At 34.0% G+C, this 19,491-nt stretch overlaps 2 protein-coding genes across 5 annotated transcripts; both read left to right on the forward strand.

Moving 5' to 3' along the window:
- Positions 1–5,121: 5,121 nt before the first annotated feature.
- On the forward strand, positions 5,122–13,519 carry IYO (RPAP1-like, carboxy-terminal protein). Of its 4 annotated transcripts, none has more exons than XM_011047210.1 (11): positions 5,122–5,493; positions 5,884–6,841; positions 7,540–7,667; positions 7,809–7,996; positions 8,114–8,219; positions 8,295–8,555; positions 8,941–9,129; positions 9,284–11,548; positions 12,222–12,431; positions 12,808–13,051; positions 13,097–13,519. In XM_011047210.1, exons 1-10 carry the CDS (start codon positions 5,260–5,262, stop codon positions 13,012–13,014), a joined length of 4,746 nt encoding a protein of 1,581 aa, XP_011045512.1. In that variant the 5' UTR covers positions 5,122–5,259; the 3' UTR covers positions 13,015–13,051; positions 13,097–13,519. The 4 variants fall into 4 exon arrangements, with proteins under 4 accessions (XP_011045512.1, XP_011045505.1, XP_011045519.1 ...); XM_011047203.1 differs by having other exon boundaries at positions 12,808–13,045; positions 13,117–13,519; XM_011047217.1 differs by having other exon boundaries at positions 12,808–13,037; positions 13,101–13,519.
- Positions 13,520–16,634: 3,115 nt separating this feature from the next.
- On the forward strand, positions 16,635–18,544 carry LOC105140414 ((RS)-norcoclaurine 6-O-methyltransferase-like). Its single transcript, XM_011047238.1, has 2 exons — positions 16,635–17,461; positions 17,991–18,544. The coding sequence occupies exons 1-2, from the start codon at positions 16,691–16,693 to the stop codon at positions 18,285–18,287; spliced, it is 1,068 nt and encodes a 355-aa protein (XP_011045540.1). The 5' UTR covers positions 16,635–16,690; the 3' UTR covers positions 18,288–18,544.
- Positions 18,545–19,491: the final 947 nt, after the last annotated feature.

Raw genomic sequence — 19,491 nt, forward strand, 5'->3', positions numbered from 1 at the left:
GCTGCATGGAGCTTGCCCTGAAACTTGTTGAGATTGAAGGTGGGCTGCGTTTTGCTTACACAAGCCCATTACAATTTTGCCGATGGCATGTATGATTAAATCGTGAATTACTGTTGTGATTTGAATAATTTTTTTTCTCAATAAATTTATTCAATCCTTTTTTTTATTACATGGGAATTTTAGAAGCTACTAGCAAAAGATAAAAAAAAAAGGGTAGAAGTAACAAGTTATATCACATTATACTGAATAAATGTATTATGATCTAAATCCAAGTCTTGAAATCCTTTTCTAATTGGGGGATAAAAGGCCCGAAATTAGAAATGCCAAAATAAGAATTTTCCGAGAGCAAATTCCGACATATATTAATATGTCGAATCGAAACTTTCCCTGTTTGTTGGAAGGAAGTCCGCTCTTCGGTCATTTACTCGCTCTGCTATATAAATAAGAAGCGAAGCAGCTACTGCAGACAGGACTTAGGGGTAGGCAAGAATTATCATGAAAAAGTAGTAAAGTGGTGTTTGTTTTGGCATTTAATCTCAATCTATTATTCTGATATTTTGTCTAGAAATTTATCATTCAAAATTAAAAGAATTTTATATGTTGTAGCATATCATCTACGAACACATTATAAACCAAACTGTCCCCCATTTTTTAGAAAAATATAATTAATAATTTTATAAAAAACAATGAATTTCTATTACTTCAAAATGGTTAAAAAAGTAGTTATTGACAGAAAAATGCTTCTTCTACAAATGTAAGAATACATAGTTGAATGACTCAGAAACAAGAATATTAATTAAGGCTACATTTGTTTCTAAAAATTGGTTTTTAAAAAATTATTTTTAATTTTTTTATATTTATTTATCATTAAAAAAGTTAGTTAATGGAAATATTTTCCACAGAGAAAAATTTAGCTTGATTTTTTAAAAAATATTTTTTAAAAAAATTTGAACGAAAAACACTTTTCCAGTAATTGTTAAAAATTTAAAAATATTATATTATTTACTAATTATATCAAATTTGATCCTCAAACTTTTGATTGCTATACATATTTTGTTTTGAATATTTATTTTTTTATTTTATTTCTTAAAATTTAATTTTTATATTAATTTTGATCCTTATTTTTGTAATTGTTATTTGTTTTTTTTATCATTTTTTATTAAAAAAGTTTATCTATCAAATTTGATACTCATTTTTCTGATTATTAATTATTTTATTTGAAATAATTTATGAAATGTTAACTATTAATATTTTAATTTCTTCATCTTTTAATTTTTTAGATTTGATGTTTTTTTTTTATATTATTATTATTATTTTATTTGAGATAATTTATAAATTATATATATATATATATATTTAATTTTATTCTTATTTAACCTTGTAATTTATAAGATTTGTTTCTAATTATTTTAATAAAATTAAAAAAACAAAACTTTAATAAGTTAGTTTTCAATTTATTTTATATAACATAACCAAATATTAAAAAATATTTTTTAATTTATTTTTTCATTACATTACTAAATATTAAAAAATAATTTATTTTTTAAAAATTTACTTTCCAAAATAAAATATTTTTTTATAAATAAATAATATTTAAATATATAACCAAATAAACAATTCAAATATATATTAAACAGGGGCCGCGGCTGACGCAGGCCTCCTTTATCACAAATTTTGACTTGCACTCTCCGACTTACAGAGATGTTAGACAGGTGCACCCACTATGTGCAAATGCAAGCCACAAGTCCAGGCCTGAGCCTTTTCGATCGCCCAAAGATCTCGTCCAAGTAAGCATGTTGTTCAGTCGCCGTCCATACGCTTTTCGTTGTATTTATTACTTTCTCCTGTTCTTTATACATGTGTAAAGTGCTAAAGATAAATAAATCAATAGTATGTATGTTTTTTTTTTGGTTTTTGAAGGAAATGAAGAGGAAAGCAAACCCTTAAGTCGGGGGTGTCTGACACCATTTATATTTTTGTTCCTATACGTCTTTTTTTAAAATATTTTTAGATTGAAAAAACATTAAATTAATATTTTATAGTATTTTTTTTATAGTTTGTTCGTTGTTTTTTTTTTTATAAAATTTCAAACAAAAAATTATTTTGAAAAGTACACTATACCATAATCTAAAACTCTTTAAATTTTTAAAACAATGTATTATCTTATATCGAGATACTTGGACTAAAAATACATAGTTTTATTTTTAAAAAACCGTCATGTTGAATAGCTTTTCTTGCTACAACGTTGAACTCTCTAAAATAAGTTGCAATTAATAGTATGTAATTATTTGACGATGTTTTAGTGAATACAATTTGAATTTTTATGTCGCAGGAGAATATGATTGACATGTAAAGTTCAGTTTTTTGGAAGAGCAAGTTGTTGTTTCAATGTGCTCCGATGCATTAAATTTTGGGTGGCATACCACATTTCAAGGCATCAGTATTCGTTCGTGATAATCGAAAAGGTCTTTAGTATAAAAACAACCTATATAGCATGACTTCATCAATTGAGACCCCCGTCGTCGGCTTCTAAATAATTATTCAGGACAAACTCATTACGCGTAAATAAAATTTCTACATATATTAGACAGGGGCCGCGGCTAGCGCAGGCCCCCTCTACCACAAATTTTGACGTACACTCTCCCACTTGGGGAGATGTTAGACTGATGCACCAGCTGAGTGCAATGCAGGCCACCAGCCTAGGCCTGAGCCTTATTGATCGCCCAAAGACCCCGTCCAGGTAAGTATGTTGTTCAGTGGCCCGTCCAATCTATTTTATCCGCCATGTGTCCTGTCTTTATTGCTCTCTTCCCGATGTGGGATACCAACAACAAACAGTATATTACTCTTTATATGTGCTAGGGGGCACAGATAAATAAATTAATAGTACGTAATTTTTTTTTCGTTTTCAAAGGAATTGAAGAGGTAAGCAGACAGAACACATGTTTTTAATTTTATATATTTTTAAATAAAAAAAATATTTTGGAAAATACTTTTACCACAATCCAACCAAAACTTTCTGTATCCTAAAAAACTCAGCTGAATCAACCTAATGATCAGTCGATTTAGAATTTGCTTGAGGCTAGATCGGTGCAAACATATCTATAGGTACAGTTTCCTTGGCACTTGCTTAGTTACTGCAGAAGTGCGAGAAGGGATTGAAGAATACCATGCTCCGTAAAGCATCTTTAATTCGGTTAAAAAAGAAGAAGTGGGAAGCATTTTAATAGATTGTAGCCTGGGACTTAGTTACACCAAGATCGGAGGGTGGTTTAGGCTTGAAAGTTTTTTTTGAAGGAATGGAACTCAGTCTGTGTTGACAATGGTTCTTTAAGGGTTGCTGGAGGGTAGAGTTGCCGGAGAGCTCAGAATTCCCAATTTGGAATGGGAAGAAAGTTCTAAAACCGGGGTGTGATTTAGGATTACATTTGTGGAGCGCAGGTAGGGGAGAGGAAAAAAACATTTGTTTACGGTGGAATCATTGGCACTCTTTGGGACCCTTGGCTAAAGAGACCTGGAAGGAGGATCACCGATGACTCTGGCTTGAACGATACTACAAAAGTTCAGGTCTTTGCACAGATTGAGATGGCCAAGCCAAGATCAGATGACATGATGAGCATTCAAATCGCTATTTGCAGTAGTAAGGATTCTGTAATATGGAATCCATCCAACCAGCCATCCTTGCTATCTTATGCATCAGAATCATTAGTTACATGGTAGCATTCCAATCTCACTGTGCATTGTCAAATACCTTGAGCTTTTGAAGGATGCCAGTTCAAGCCATCATATTAGAGACATCACGCCACGTTATAACAACGAAAGCCACCACCACTTCCAGAACTGAAAACTGACTCCATGTATCTTACACAGTTGGCTCTTTATAAAACTTATGCTCATCTCAAAAGATTCCATGCTTAGGTCTGGAGAACCAGAAGAAAAAACACTTCGGCACTTCGCTAGTACATGATACAGGATAATAGTTCCTTGAGGACCCAGAGAGTTGATATCCCACATCGGGAAGAGAACACTGAAGGCGGGACGGAAGTCATGTAAATTACAATGGGTGGGCCCCAGTATTTTCGCAGGCTGCGTTTCAGGCAATCAAGGCCCAGGCCTAGTCTGGTAGCCCGCATTGCACTCGGTAGCTGCGCCCAAAGTGAGAGAGTGTCTGTCAAAATTTGTGGTTTATATATATATATATATATCATTTTGTTTTAATTAAACACGTCATCAGTCCGATGCTTATATGTATGTGTTCTCTTTTGAGTTGAATGATAAAGAAGCTTGAACAAATCCACTTAGGCAGTGCTTCTTCCTTTTCTTTTCTTTTTTCGCCGTTGGTATGTGTTTTTAAAAAGATTTAAAAAAAATTTAGTTTTAAATTACTTTTATAAATTTTTAGATTATTTTTAATATCTTGATATAAAAAATTATAATCAAATATATTATTTTGATATATTTATATGTGAAAAATAATATCTATTATCATCTTAAATTTAGTTTTAAGCAAGCCAATTCTAATAAAGCCCTTCGTATGTTATTGTGTTTTTTATAATATTCAATAAAATGGATTTTAAATATGAGATTTTATTAAATTTCTTTACAAGTATATTGTTTCTTCTCATGACATGTCAATAAATCGGATTGAATCTAAGAAAAAAAACTCAAATGATTAAATTAACAAGAGCTCACAGTGATATTTTTAAGATCTGACAGAGCCTGTAAACAATCATTTAACCTGTTAAATTGAAGTCCAGTCGAAAAACAAGATCTGAAGCAAGTGCAATAACATAATTTTTCAATATCCCTTGCTATTCACTCCTTCGGAGAATAAACACAATATATGGCAAGAGATAGACATGAAGCAATGTTCTAAGCTATCCTTCCTGTCTCTTTTGTTTATGTAAAGACTATTTTTCTTGAGAGAATGTAGAGGATAAAGTTTGGGCTTTTCCTTTGTGTTTTTTTTTCGAGGAAGAGAAGCATATGATCATAAAGGGTGCTTTAGAAAGTATAAATAGAAGCCGGGCTATTTTGTAAACAAAGTTTAGCATTTGTACTTGTTTGTAATAGATATAATCCCATTGTATAATCAGTTAATCACAAACCTATGTACAAACCCAAGCCCAAAACCAATCCTTCTCTCCTGGCCTCTCTCTATAAAAACCTTCACTGAAGCTTCTGCTCTCTTTGATTCTTGTCTGTGCCCTCCGAATCGAACCGAAAGAGAAACGGAGAAAAGTGGAAAGCAATTTAAACATGGACGTCAACAAGCAGAACATTAGTAGAAGGAAAAACCAGACAAATCCCTCAACTTCAACTCAAAAGGTTTTTGGAGCCAACAAACTACAAATTGGTGAAAATGATGCTTCACGTTTAATTGGTAGCATTATTGAAAAGGGTATTTCGGAAACCCCACAAAACAAGCCTACTCCTCCTCCTCAGCTCTCTGTTTTGCCTTTCCCTGTTGCTCGCCACCGCTCCCATGGTCCTGTAAGCCCCTTTACACAGTCTTTTGCGTTTTAGACTATCAGTTTTCTCAGCTTCAAATTTGAAGCCAATTTCTTTGACATATTGGGTCTTGTTTCTTGTTAATGAAAGAAAAGGTCTTGAGCTTTCGAGAAAGTTTTGAACTTTGGTTTTTGTTTCAGAGCTGGAGAAGAGAAATAGTTGATTTTATTAGGGCTAGGATATGGTTGAGTTTCTATTGCTTTAGAGCTATATTAAAATAATGGGACGTAGTGGATACTTAAAAAAGTTTTGAATTTCACACAATTTGACCAATCTTGGTGGTTCTTTTGTTTTGTTTTGGGTTTTGATGAAATTATTCATGGTTGCGTGGTGGATGTTTATGAATTTATATGTTGATTTGATTAATTGCAGCATTGGGGTCCGATAAGTAGCATAAAGGATGCTAATGATGATAGTGAGGATGATGGTGAAGAAGATGATGATGATTCTATTTACTCTAATCCAATATCGGCTTTTGCGCATCCAGTAAAGAGGAAGCAGAAAAAGGGTTTGGATCTTAGCCGGTGGAGAGAGTTGGTCCCGAGTGATAATTCATTGGAGATTGACGAGGTAGAAAAAAATAGGGCTGGATTAAAGAAGACAGGAAAATATAGGAAGGATGGAGAAGCAGTAGATCACGTGGAGAATAGAAAGTTGTTAAATGACCCCTTTCCAGCTAGTGAGGTTCCAATGGAAGTGGATATAGAAACTGATTTAAGTTCTTCTATGCCTCCAGCTAAAGTGAAAGGGTCTGCCACTTCTGTAGCTGATATGGAGATAAATAACCGTGCCTTGTCAGAGATGCTAAAGAAGCGAGAACAGCTCAATCAAACTGTAGTTTCTAGCTCTGGTTTCAATAGTCATGGGAATGAACAAGGGTCTAAGCTTCTCGAGAGTGAGATTGATGCAGAAAATCGTTCCCGGTTGCAGAGCATGTCAGCTGAAGAGATTGCAGAAGCACAGGCTGAGATAATGGAGAAGATGAACCCTGAGTTGCTGAACTTGCTGAAAAAACGTGGCCAAGAAAAATTGAAGAAGAAAAATGTCTCGAGTTCAGGCGAGGCTGTCAGTAGTCAAGTGGATAGCATCCCCATTGAGAATCGCTTGATCAAACACTTAGAGATTTCTCCTCAATCAGGGAGTGAGAGGCCAGAGATGATGACAGCGAATATATCAAAAGACACAAAGAGTGGTCTAGATAACAATGTGCTGCATGATTTAAGCACAACCAGTGGCTGTTTGTGGAATACTTGGAGTGAGAGGGTTGAGGCAGTTAGAGGATTAAGGTTTTCTTTGGAAGGGACTGTTATTGCAGATGAACCCGATACTGGTATGATTAAAGTCTTATTCTTATCCCTTTTGTTGTTAAAGTATTTGTTCTTTATCCATATCACCCATTCATTTAAAAAAAAAAAACGATGAATGAAATTCTGATTCTCTAATTTACTCCACAACCTATTGTCATTCAGTTTGTTTGGGTGATATCTTTTTAGTCATATATCATTCTCAGTTTTGTTATCTTTGGTGGATTTATTGAGCATTGAGTAATTAACAATTACACCTCATCATGCTATTTGATTTACTTAATTGATTGCTGATGGTTCCTCCCATAATCACGAAGGCCAAAACCTGTAGGTTTTGGTAACTTAGGCAAGAAGCTAATCAAGTAGCCAATTTTAAAATCTTCAGTAGACAATAAGAAGTTCAAATGTCTAACATAATAATAACCTGAGAAAGTTTTATAGCTCGGTGATCACCTTTGCCCATTGTTTAATGAGCACTTTTAGATATAAAAGTTATTCAAACTTCCTCACCTTTGGTCATAAACCAGTAATGATTTTACTATTCACAGTTCTTCTTTCTAATTTCATGTTAAACCTCTTTGAAAGATTGTTGTTGAACCTGGTTTTGTTATCTGGAATAATAGTAGATTTTTTTTGCGATAAACTTGCATTTTAGATGCGGTCTTTATTTATAGGGGTAACAGATGCCGTGCCATGAAATTGAGCATTCTCTTTTGTTTTGTAGGTAATATATCCAGTGACAATGGGCTTAGTGCTGATAATGTAGCTGAACGTGACTTCTTGCGGACTGAGGGAGACCCTGGTGCTGCAGGATACACAATCAAAGAAGCAGTGCAACTTACTAGAAGTGTGGTCAGTTAACATCATTCATAGCTCACCAATTAGTTTTAAGTGAATTAATTTCAAATTTTGGCTTTCTTGAATAAATGGAAAGCAACACCTTATGATTTTTGTTATATGATTCTTGTGCAAAGCTAATTTTGTTAGTTTCAGATTCCAGGACAACGTGCTCTTGCATTGCATCTTCTTGCATCTGTGCTTCATAATGCGATGCATGGTATCCAACAAAATAAAGTTGGATCTACTTTGAGCAATGCTAATCAAGTTGACAAGTCAGATGACTGGGAGGCTATTTGGGCCTTTGCACTTGGCCCTGAACCTGAGCTTGTTTTAGCATTGAGGTTGGCCACTCCAGAATTCTTTTACTGTTTATTGTCACTGCCCTTTGACAATGATGATTGAATCCCTTGCTTCATACAATGACACAATGGTAAACTTAATGGTGTTTTGATTTGTAGGATGTGTCTTGATGATAATCACCATTCTGTAGTAATAGCTTGTGCAAAAGTTATTCAGTCTGTACTCAGTTGTGATTTGAATGAGACTTTCTTTGAGATCTCAGAGGTAAAGTTCTGGACATTTTCTTCGTAGCTGAGCATTTCTCTGGCATTAGTTGAGTTTGATATATTGTGCTTGCAGAAAATTGCAACTTGTGAGAAGGATATCTTCACTGCTCCTGTTTTTCGAAGCAAACCAGACATTGATGCTGGTTTTCTTCGTGGTGGTTTCTGGAAGTATAATGCTAAACCTTCTAATATTATGGCTTTCTCTGAGGATATCGTTGATGGTGAGATTGAAGGCAAACACACAATTCAGGATGATATTGCTGTTGCTGGCCAGGATTTTGCTGCAGGTTTGGTTAGGATGGGAATCCTTCATAAGATGCGCTATCTTCTGCAAGTAAGTGTAGTTATATTGACAAGAAAAAAACAACATTTTGTGATTAAAGTCAATGTGGGTGAACTGACTATCACTTCTACAATGTTTTACTTAAGGATGAATTCTGTTGGAGGTCTGTAAAATGGAGATGGATGTGAATTTAGTTTTTTTTCTTTAGTTTTTTTGTTTTTGGCGCTTGTCACAGAATTGTTCTTAGTGCTTCTTTCAGAATAACGGATGTTTGAAATCACTAACACTCAAATCGGAAGACATATTTTAGAACCATATGTATTATACTTTAGTATCTTTTGTTGAATTATTGTGTCCTGCATTATTGATTTAAATGATCGTTCCCTCGTGCATACTTATTGTATTTTGATCTGCAGTTTTCTATGTCCGATTTCAGGCTGACCCTTCTGCTCCTTTGGAAGAATGCATAATTTCTATACTTCTCGGTATAGCAAGGCATTCCTTAACATGTGCAAATGCAATTATGAAGTGTCAAAGGCTTGTCAATATGGTTGTCCACAGGTTTACTATGGGAGATAATATAGAAGTTCGCCCTTCTAAAATAAAATCTGTCAGGCTTTTGAAGGTAAGAAGTTTCTGCACGTTTCTGAAAGTTATAAATTGGCGCCTGGTCCTATTTATTCTATTGCATGGTTAATGTCTCTAATGCTTCATTCAAGACAGAGCTAATGCTTTATTCAAGACAGAGCCATTTAATGTTCTTTTTTGATGTCCAACAGGTGTTGGCTCAATCTGACAAGAACAATTGCATTGAGTTAATAAAGAATGGGTTTGTCCAGGCTATGACATGGCATCTGTATCGGTATACTTCTTCCCTTGATTACTGGCTAAAATCTGGGAAGGAGATCTGTAAACTATCATCAGCTTTGATGGTTGAAGAACTATGTCTTTGGAAGGCTTGCATCCATTATGGGTTCTGTATATCATGCTTTTCAGATATCTTCCCTGCATTGTGCTTGTGGTTGAATCCACCAACATTCACGAAACTTCAAGAGAGCAATGTTCTCGGTGAATTTGCTTCAGTCTCTAAGGAGGCATATCTTGTTTTGGAGGCATTGTCTAGAAATCTTCCAAATTTCTATATGCAGAAGCATGCAAGCAATCAGATGTCAGATTGTGCTGGTGATGAACAAGAAAGTTGGTCTTGGAGTTTTGTGACTCCAATGATTGATTTAGCTCTAAAGTGGATAGCATCCATAAGTGATCCATACATTTCTAAAATCTTTGAGTGGGAGAAAGGAAATAGGAGTGAATTTGTTTTTCAAGATTCATCTATTAGTTCCTTGTTGTGGGTCTATTCAGCTGTCTTGCATATGCTCTCCACATTGCTTGAGAGATTGATCCCAGAGGATGTCTTGAGACTCCAGGGAAGTGGTCAGCATGTGCCATGGTTGCCAGAATTTGTTCCAAAGATTGGGCTTCAAGTTGTTAAAAATGGGTTTTTGAGCTTCATTGATGAACTGTGCCATTTGAGACAGCACAGTAACTCTGAAACATCATTAGCTTCTGTTTGTTGCCTCCATGGGCTAATCTGTGTTTTTGTATCCATTGATAATTTGATTCAATTAGCTAAGAGTGGGATCCATAGTCTACCTTCCCAAGAATACAGATGCTCAGGAGAATCAAAGATACTCGAGGATGGGATACTAAAGAGTTCTTTGGTTGAATTGAAATGCGTGCTTAATCTTTTTATTAAGTTTGTAACATCAGAATGGCACTCTGTGCAGTCAATTGAGACATTTGGTAGAGGAGGACCAACCCCAGGGATAGGCATTGGTTGGGGTGCCTCTGGTGGAGGATTTTGGTCCATGACTGTTTTGTTGGCTCAAACAGATGCGAGAATGCTAACCAGCATGCTAGAAATCTTCCAGAGCCTGTCTACCACAGAAGTTCCAACTGATGAAGAAATGGTGTTCGCAATGAACATGATCTCTTCTCTTTTAGGAGTTTTCCTAACCATTGGACCAAGGGATAAGCCTGTTATGAAGAAGGCGCTGGATATTTTGCTTGATGTCCCTGTTCTTAAGTATCTTGACTTCTATACACGGAGATTTCTACAATTGAATGAGAGAGTGAAAGTTTTTGGATGGGAATATAAAGAAGAGGACTATGTGTCCTTTAGCAACACATTGGCTTCTCACTTTAAGAATAGATGGTTGTCTGTGAAGAGGAAATTGAAAGCCACGCCAGAGGACAATTCCAAGGGAAAATCATCCCTGGAAACTATACATGAGGATCTGGACATATCAGACATGACATGGCAAGATAATCATTTAACTTCTTTGACAGCAGAGTGGGCTCACCAGAGACTGCCGCTTCCCTTGCATTGGTTTCTCAGTCCAATTGCAACCATCTCCACTAACAAACAGGGTTGTCTTCAAAGTTCTTCAGATAGACGGAATCCTACTGAGCACACCCATGATACACTTGAAGTTGCTAAAGGTGGGCTTTTCTTTCTGCTAGGCCTGGAAACCATGTCCTCTTTCCTGCCTACTGATGCTCCCTCTCCTGTTCGCTTCACACCTTTAATTTGGAAGTTGCATTCTCTATCTGTCATACTACTTAGTGGAATGGGTGTGCTTGAGGATGACAAGAGTAGGGATGTTTACGAAGCCTTGCAAAACCTCTATGGTCAGCTTCTTGATGAATCAAGATCTGTTAGAAGTGCTGAACACTTTTTGGAAGATAATGTAAATGTACTTCCAGAAACTGGGAAGAAATCTGCCTCAGAGTTTTTGAGGTTTCAATCAGAGATTCATGAGAGTTATTCTACATTTCTTGAAACTCTTGTAGAGCAGTTTGCTTCTATATCCTATGGTGATATAATTTTTGGCCGGCAAGTGGCTGTATATTTGCATCGTTGCACAGAAACTCCTGTGAGACTTGCTGCCTGGAATGGATTGACCAATGCTCGTGTTCTTGAAATTCTGCCCCCTTTGGAGAAATGCTTTGCTGAGGCAGAAGGCTACCTTGAACCTGTTGAGGTACAGCTGCAAACCTTCAACTTCTTATATTGGCCATGAACTTATTTTAGTTGAATTTAATTCTATCTGCAGCCTAGTTCGAGCTTGCATGATTTCCATTCTATGTTGCTTGGACATGGGATCCATATATGACATGGGTCTGTGTCTGACATGTATGGACGCTCGAGTCAACTATTTTTAAAAACTTTCCTTCATTTCGAGATAATTGGAGTGTCCGAGTGTCCAGTGCTGGACGCAGGTGCTAAGTTAAATGAAGGGTCAAAGTAACATGGGTTTGATTTAATAAGAGAATGAAGCTCTTGTCTTTGGCTGCAACTGGTGGAAATTTTAGGAAAAGGGGGGAAAGAACATAAATTTTTGTGTGTTAGGTTATCTTGAGGTTCATAGGAGATATTAAGTGTGATTTCTCTGTTATAATTTGTCTAGACAGGAATGATGAGATATGAACTAAATGCATGGTTGTGCATTGGTTTCGAGAACAAGCACAAGATCTTGCTTTACTTTTATCTCAGGAATAGTGGTCTTTAGTTTGTCATGGTTGGGCTGGTCTCAAATTTTCACAATTTCAAATAATTTTCGGTCAAGATTTTGCAAGAATTTTAGTATGCAGTAGATTCTGAGTTTAATCAAAATATGCAGACACTTTTTATTTATGAAACTTGGTCCATTGCAGGACAATGAAGGCATTCTGGAAGCTTATGTCAAAGCATGGGTTTCTGGTGCTCTTGATAGAGCTGCAACTCGAGGATCAATGGCATTTACCCTGGTTCTACACCACCTTTCATCCTTCATTTTCCTGTTTCATGCCAATGACAAGATAACACTGCGAAATAAGCTTGCAAAATCTCTTTTGCGAGACTACTCCAAGAAGCAGAGGCATGAGGTATTAAACTTTTCTGGAGGGCGAATTACCTATTGGTTTGGTTCTGATTGAATAAGTAGTTTTCTTGACTTTTGCATATCTAAGCCTTAAACGTTGGTGACACATCATTCAAAAAATTCAATATCAAAATCAAAGTGTTTATTTGCTGATATTATCTAGGTGTTTATAATCTTCTAGCAGCCAATTGTTACTCGTTTATTTGACTTGGTAGCAATCTGGAATGACCATCCATCACTACCCTTTCTGTATTTGGACAAAACTAGATTTGTTTTGCGGTCAAAATAAAATAAAAACTTGTAAATGGTGAAGATTTTTTCGGTTTAGGAGCAAGCATCAATATGTTATCTGTATAATAACTATCCAGTTCATGTTACAGGGAATTATGCTGGAATTGGTTCGTTATTACAAGCTATCATCTCGCTTGCCTGAGATGCAGGAAGGTGGTTTGCCACTGCAGGCCAGTGATATTGAGAAAAGGTTTGAAGTCCTTGTGGAAGCCTGTGACAGAGATTCATCTCTTTTGATTGAGGTGGAGAAATTAAAATCTGCTTTTGTGAAGAAACAGTTTGTTGATAGACTCTGATGTGTACATAGATGCAAGAAGATATCTATCTATCTATCTATCTATCTATCTATCTATATATATATATATAGAAAGAGAGAGAGAGAGAGAGAGAGAGAGAGAGAGGAGAGGAAAGGAGCATGAGTAACCTACTATGTGAAGTTCTCAATCATGGATTCATGACAAGTTTTTGACCGACTCATCAGTAACTTGGAAGGACTGAGCTGTTGATTACTTTATCTGATTATTTTGTCAAGGTAATGTTGGGCAGAGGTTGTTTTGGCCCTTCTACTGTGGGAGGGAATTCCTGCAATGCTTCCCTTCAGTTCAGGGTGAAGCCCTCTTCAATTTCCCATGTCAAACCTTTTGATTTCCAGCAGTGCCTGGAAATCCTCCACTTCGTCTTCTTCCTTTTCTTTTCCGAAAAGAGATTATCGTGCAATTAATTGCATCTCCATCCATCACCGTGGCTGTTGCCACCTGTGTTAGGGTAGTGTTTGAATTATATTGTTGTTGGTTCTTTAAATTGTTTTATTTAGAAATATATTAAAACATTTTTATTTTTAATATTAATATATTTTGAAAGCAAAAATAATCACACTTTTTTCACCCCACCGGACATTACATGTGCCCTGAGGTCCGCCAAAAAATGGAAACATAATATGTAGTGTCCCCATATGATATGCTGTAGTCGGCCTAACATTTGACCAAAAATATATTAAAACTGGAAAGCAAGATTGCTTGGTGTCCACTTGATAGCAGCAACTGAGCACCTCATGCAGGAAAAAAAAGGGTAAAAAAAAATGGACACGATTAAAAAAAAAAAAAAAAAGGAGCACGCAGAGCAAGCAAACCACGTGTTTTGAAATGCAAATAGCTCGCTCGAGGAATTCTGATACTCTGTGCTCTTTAATTATACATAAAAGTATAAACTTTGAACCAATGATTAAGCAATAATATATTGAGTAAAAATTTTATAGTACTTTTGTGGTGGTGGTAGTTGAGTGGTGTCTAATTGTGCGGAAAACATGTTCAACTATTTCGGATTATATTTTATTTTCCAATGATGAGACCTGTTGTGGAGTTTGTTAGGTTCTCAAAATGTTTTCTATTTAAATATATATAAAAATAATATATATATATATATATATATATATATATTTATTATATTAGTACATTAGAACGATTTAAAAATACCTAAAATTTTTAACATATTTAGATAGTGTTTCTTTTGTTGTTTTTTAAAGTATTTTATTTAAAAATATATTAAAATATTATTTTTAATTTTTAATATTAATATATTTTGAAAGCAAAAAAAGTTGTGTCCCCATATGACCGTATGATGTGCTCTGATCAACCTAACTTATTACCAAAAATATATTAAAACTGGAAAGCAAGATTTGTTGGTGTCCAGTTATTAGCAGAAACTGATTACCTCATGTTGTGAAAGAAAAAAAAAAGAGGAGTACGCAGAGCAAGCAAACCACATGTTTTCATGCAATAGCTCGCTCGAGGAATTCTTGAACTCTTGTACCGAGGGTGTCAAAAATATTTTATTTTATTTGATATAAAAAATATAATATAAATTTGGATAGTAAATTTAAATTGTAAAATTATAAGTAATTTTTTTTATTACTTATTAATAATTCCAACTAAAAAATTAAATTATATTAAAATCTAATAATATAAATTAATAATATTATAATTAATGAGTAACCTAAATAAAATGGAAGACATAGATAATGTGACAGTCCTACTCAATTTGCTAAATATTATCTATTTTAGGCTTTGTAATCCTCACTAATTTGTTTTTGTTGACCACACATGGTTCCAAATATATATAACAAGTCAGCAACCAATGCTGGTAATAAGGTCATCTACCTCTGTGGTCTAAAATTCGAGTCCTTGGTTGCTCATATGATAACCACTAGAGGCTTACATGGTCGTTAACTTCAGAGGCCGTGAGATTAGTCGTGGTGCGCTCAAGCTGGCCCGGACACCCACGTTAATCTAAAAAAAAATAAAGTCACCTACCATCTAGGTAGTGGCCAAGTGGTAAATTACCTACCATCTAGGTAGTGACCAAGTGGTAAAAACTTGGGATCAAGGGGTTTGCTCCCTTTGTGGTCTTAGGTTTGAGTTCTTGGTTGCTCATATGATGATCACTGAAGGCTTACATAGTCGTTAACTTCAGGGTCCATGGGATTAGTCGTGGTGTGCGAAAGCTGGCCCGGACATCCACTTTAATCTAAAAAAAAATAAGGTCACCTACCAAATACTCATATGTTGATGTGAGATATTATAAATAGTATGAATATATAAATTAATGACAAGGACAAATAAAAAATCTCATAACAAAATTTTTCAATATAGAAAAATAACCTAAATGGTAAGAATTTCATATGATTCTGGTAATAAATTGGTTGTTTACATCATAATTAATAAGTCAGAATTGACACATTTTAGATTGCAAGTTAATGAGACATATGATTCTGGTAATAATTTGGTTGTTTACATCATAATTAATACTTGACACATTTTAGATTGCAAGTTAATGAGTCTAAGTTGGTAATAAACTAATATAAATGAAATAAACCTCTAAATAATGTCTAATACGCTAGAAAAAAATTGAAATTAAAAATAATTATTCAAAAATAAATAAATAAAATAGAATAATAATAAAATCTTAATGTTAAAATTTCTTTATGTAGCCTGAATCTTTAATTTTCATATATTATTAGCAGATTTAATTCCTAATTTCAAACATGTTATTCTCTTTCATCTAGATAAATTATTGGGCCTTTGATATATAGTTGGAAAGTTTAAAAAATCTAGCTTTCAACCTAACTTTAATCACAATAAAATCCTTCTGGTAGCTCTAGATATATCTTAAACAGTAGATGAAGATCTAATTTGACATATTTAATAATATTTGTCTGTCAAATTTGACCCTCTAAACTATTATATTTTTAAATTTCATTTGACCCGAAAATTTATCATAATATATTTTTATATGTCTAATATTTCATAGTAAAATTTCAACTATATACAATGTACGGTTTGAAATATATGTTCAATCTTACAAAATTGATCAACAAACATTTTAAAGCTAATTTTGAACATGACTTGATTCATATTATAGATTTAGTGAAACTTGTAAAAATAAATTGAATTTATCGAGTTCACTAATTTTACATGAGTTAAATTTAATTTAATTGGTTTTGAGTTTTGAGTTTGATTTTACCTATTAAATACATGTTAACTTATGATTTTAATAATAATATTATGTGTGTACTCTATAATTATATATAAAAAATCATGTAATGCAAATAACTTGCCAGGGGAATTCTTATACTCGGTGCTATATGATTAGTTAGTTTAAGGTCTGTTTTGAAGTTTGGTAGGTTTTCAAAATATTTTTTTATTTAAAAATATATTAAAATTTATGAAAACACCTAAAACATTTAACTTAAAACTAAAAGATATTCAATTTTTTTAAAAAATATAACTGAAAAAGTAATGCCAAGATAATGCCAAAAAAGTAATCGTTAGCGGATCGTACTGATGTAACGTGTTTTCTAATGGGGTCCTGTTTTGGATATGTATAATTGAAGCTTCAGCTTGGAAGCTTTTGTGCATAATCAAAAAAACCCAAGACCATTGTGTGTGTGTGTGTGTGAGAGAGAGAGAGAGAGAGATGGGATCAGTGACAAAAATAGACGAAGAAATAAGAGAAGATGAAGAAGAGGCACACGCAAAAGTTGAAATATGGAAATACATATTTGGCTTTACTAATATGGCAGTTGTGAAGTGTGCCATTGAGCTTGGAATAGCTGATGCCATCGAAAACAGTGAAGGCCCTATGACATTATCAGAGTTATCATCCTCACTTGGATGTGCTCCTTCCTCTCTTTACCGCATTATGAGGTTCTTAGTCCATCATAACATTTTCAAAGAGAAGCCTTCTAGCCAAGGCACCACGGTTTACGTACAGACAGCACTTTCTCGCCGATTACTTAAGAAGGGAGAAAAGAGCATGGTTGATCTTCTTTTGTTTGAGAGCAACCATGTAATGCTGGCACCATGGCATAATCTTAGTTCCCGTGTCCTGAACGATAACAATTCACCATTTGAGGGGGCTCATGGAGATGATGTATGGAAATATGCGTTGGTAAATCCAGTTCACAGCAAGCTCATTGATGATGCAATGGCTTGTGATGCTAAGCTGGTAGTGCCAGAAATAGTTGAAGGCTGTCCAGAGGTGTTTGATGGGGTTAAAACTTTGGTGGATGTTGGTGGGGGTAATGGGACTGCTTTGCAGATGCTGGTTAAGGCTTTTCCTTGGATCCAGGGCACAAACTTTGATCTTCCCCATGTTGTTTCTGCTGCTCCAGAATCTGAAGGTGTTAAACATGTTGGTGGTAACTTTTTTGAGAGTGTTCCAAAGGCTGATGCTGCTTTCCTAATGGTTAGTAATAAATACATTTTTTCCCTCCTAAATTAGGACATTGATGTTGAAAGAATCAGGTTAATTAATAACCGACCTTTGTCCGATTTTTGAAGTGCCTTGTCCCTTTAGTACTTCAGGAAAATAATATTATTCACTCACTACACTTGCTAGCTTATTGGAACAAGTCCAAATGGCTAGATTTCCTCCTCCCAACTCCCCATTTCCTACTAACTTTCTGTGAAGAAAGGCATTAATTAGAAGCTAGAATCAGAAGTTGGTCAACTGGCTTGGGAAAGTTCTCGGTTTCCAAGTCTGAATTCAAAGAATTTGTTCAATGATATCTATATATCACAGTGAGCATTCTCAACCTATCTCTGAGATCACTCTAATTTTTGAATGGTTTCAGTTTGATTTTGGTTTTTTTTTTAAAAATTATTTTGATTTAATTATTTTTTTAATAAAAACCAAATCGAATCGAAAATAATTATCCGTATATCATCATCACTGATGCATAGGTAATTTACCTGTTTTTTTCCTCCTATTGCAGTGGGTTCTTCATGACTGGAACGATGAAGAGTGCATCCAAATCCTGAAAAACTGTAAAGAAGCTATACAGAGTGACGAGGGGAAGGTGATAATTGTTGAAGCTGTGGTTGGTGAAGAGAAAGACGATAAGCTTGAATTTGTGAGGCTAATGTTAGACATGGTAATGATGTCTCATACCGACGCAGGCAAAGAAAGGACCTCCAAGGAATGGGAATACGTTCTTAAGGAGGCTGGCTTTAGCAGCTACACTATAAAACCAATTCGTGCAGTGCAATCTGTCATTGTTGCTTCCACTTGATCTCCACGGTGATTTAAGAAATAAGCATTATGAAGTTAATTTGTATTTCAGTATAGCTCGGTCTAATTATGCTTTTACTTGTACCCTACCTTGTATTGTAAGACTGGCCACTGCACACTAGTTTAATGTTTTCCATGTTCAAAATCGGCCTTCTACGTCTGCTTGTTCTATATCTTCATCTAGGAAGCCTCTGTATATCTAGCAGAATTCCTGATGTTTTAGATTTTCATTCATAGAGGTCACTTTTCCGTATCAAATGGGTGTGTGTGGTATTGTAATAATTGTTAGGATTATAATTAAAAAATATATTTTATAAAAAATATTTTTGGTTGAGGTTAATTCGGTGTTTATGTATCTTTGGTGAAAATTTAGATTGAAATTAAGATTAAATAAAAAATAATTTAATGTATTTGGTTAATAATACTTTTAAAATTAAAATTATAAAATAATTTTAAAAAAAATATATTAATATTGATGGTTTTTAAATTAAATATTATAGATTTAACTATTATTATTATATCATGAAATAAATAATACTTTATATAAAATATTTTTCATTGTTTCATTAAATTATTTACAATTTCATCATATATGAAATATATATGACAAAGACTATAGTTTTTTTTTTTTGTGTTTTAAGAGTGCAACAATATCAGGTAGAATATAATTAGGAATAAAATTAAAATTGCAATCAAATTCTACAAATACTACGTCATCAAGTGATTTCTGTCTAATTTATATAGTGTCATTAAATAATATTAAACACTAATTTTTTAAATAAAACATAATTAAAAAATAAAATAAAAAATTATTTTTTATTATACTGGATCGTACTCAGTTCAATACATATTGAGTTTTGAACCGAACTCAGTCTGGCCAAAACTAGCCTTATAAAACAGTGAAATTGGCTACACTAATGAGGTATAACATGAATAGTATGCAATAAATAAAGATTAATTACTTTTCTTTTCCTGCATTTGAGAAGCAAAAATTATATAGCAAAAATACTATATAATATATAAATAATAAACTATATATATATATATATATATTATCAAACAGGTTGCATTTTAAATAAAATAAAAATGAAACCTCTTAAACAAGCTGCCCCTAAGATCCAAAGAAGAGATGTCACTTCTATGATGAGTCCCTTGTTTGCTTTATGATGGAAGAATATTTTCACTCTTGTGATCTGAACAAGTGC

This window comes from Populus euphratica, unplaced genomic scaffold (assembly GCF_000495115.2).
Source record: "Populus euphratica unplaced genomic scaffold, PopEup_1.0 scaffold3.1, whole genome shotgun sequence".
Lineage (NCBI taxonomy): Eukaryota > Viridiplantae > Streptophyta > Magnoliopsida > Malpighiales > Salicaceae > Populus > Populus euphratica.

Bases quoted from the DNA above. Each gene is read 5' to 3' on its own strand.
- IYO (XM_011047210.1), top strand. From the start codon at position 5,260: ATGGACGTCAACAAGCAGAACATTAGTAGAAGGAAAAACCAGACAAAT. The intron at 8,556-8,940 runs GTAAGTGTAGTT...GTCCGATTTCAG, and splicing joins AGATGCGCTATCTTCTGCAA to GCTGACCCTTCTGCTCCTTT. The intron at 11,549-12,221 runs GTACAGCTGCAA...GGTCCATTGCAG, and splicing joins GCTACCTTGAACCTGTTGAG to GACAATGAAGGCATTCTGGA.
- LOC105140414 (XM_011047238.1), top strand. From the start codon at position 16,691: ATGGGATCAGTGACAAAAATAGACGAAGAAATAAGAGAAGATGAAGAA. The intron at 17,462-17,990 runs GTTAGTAATAAA...CTCCTATTGCAG, and splicing joins CTGATGCTGCTTTCCTAATG to TGGGTTCTTCATGACTGGAA.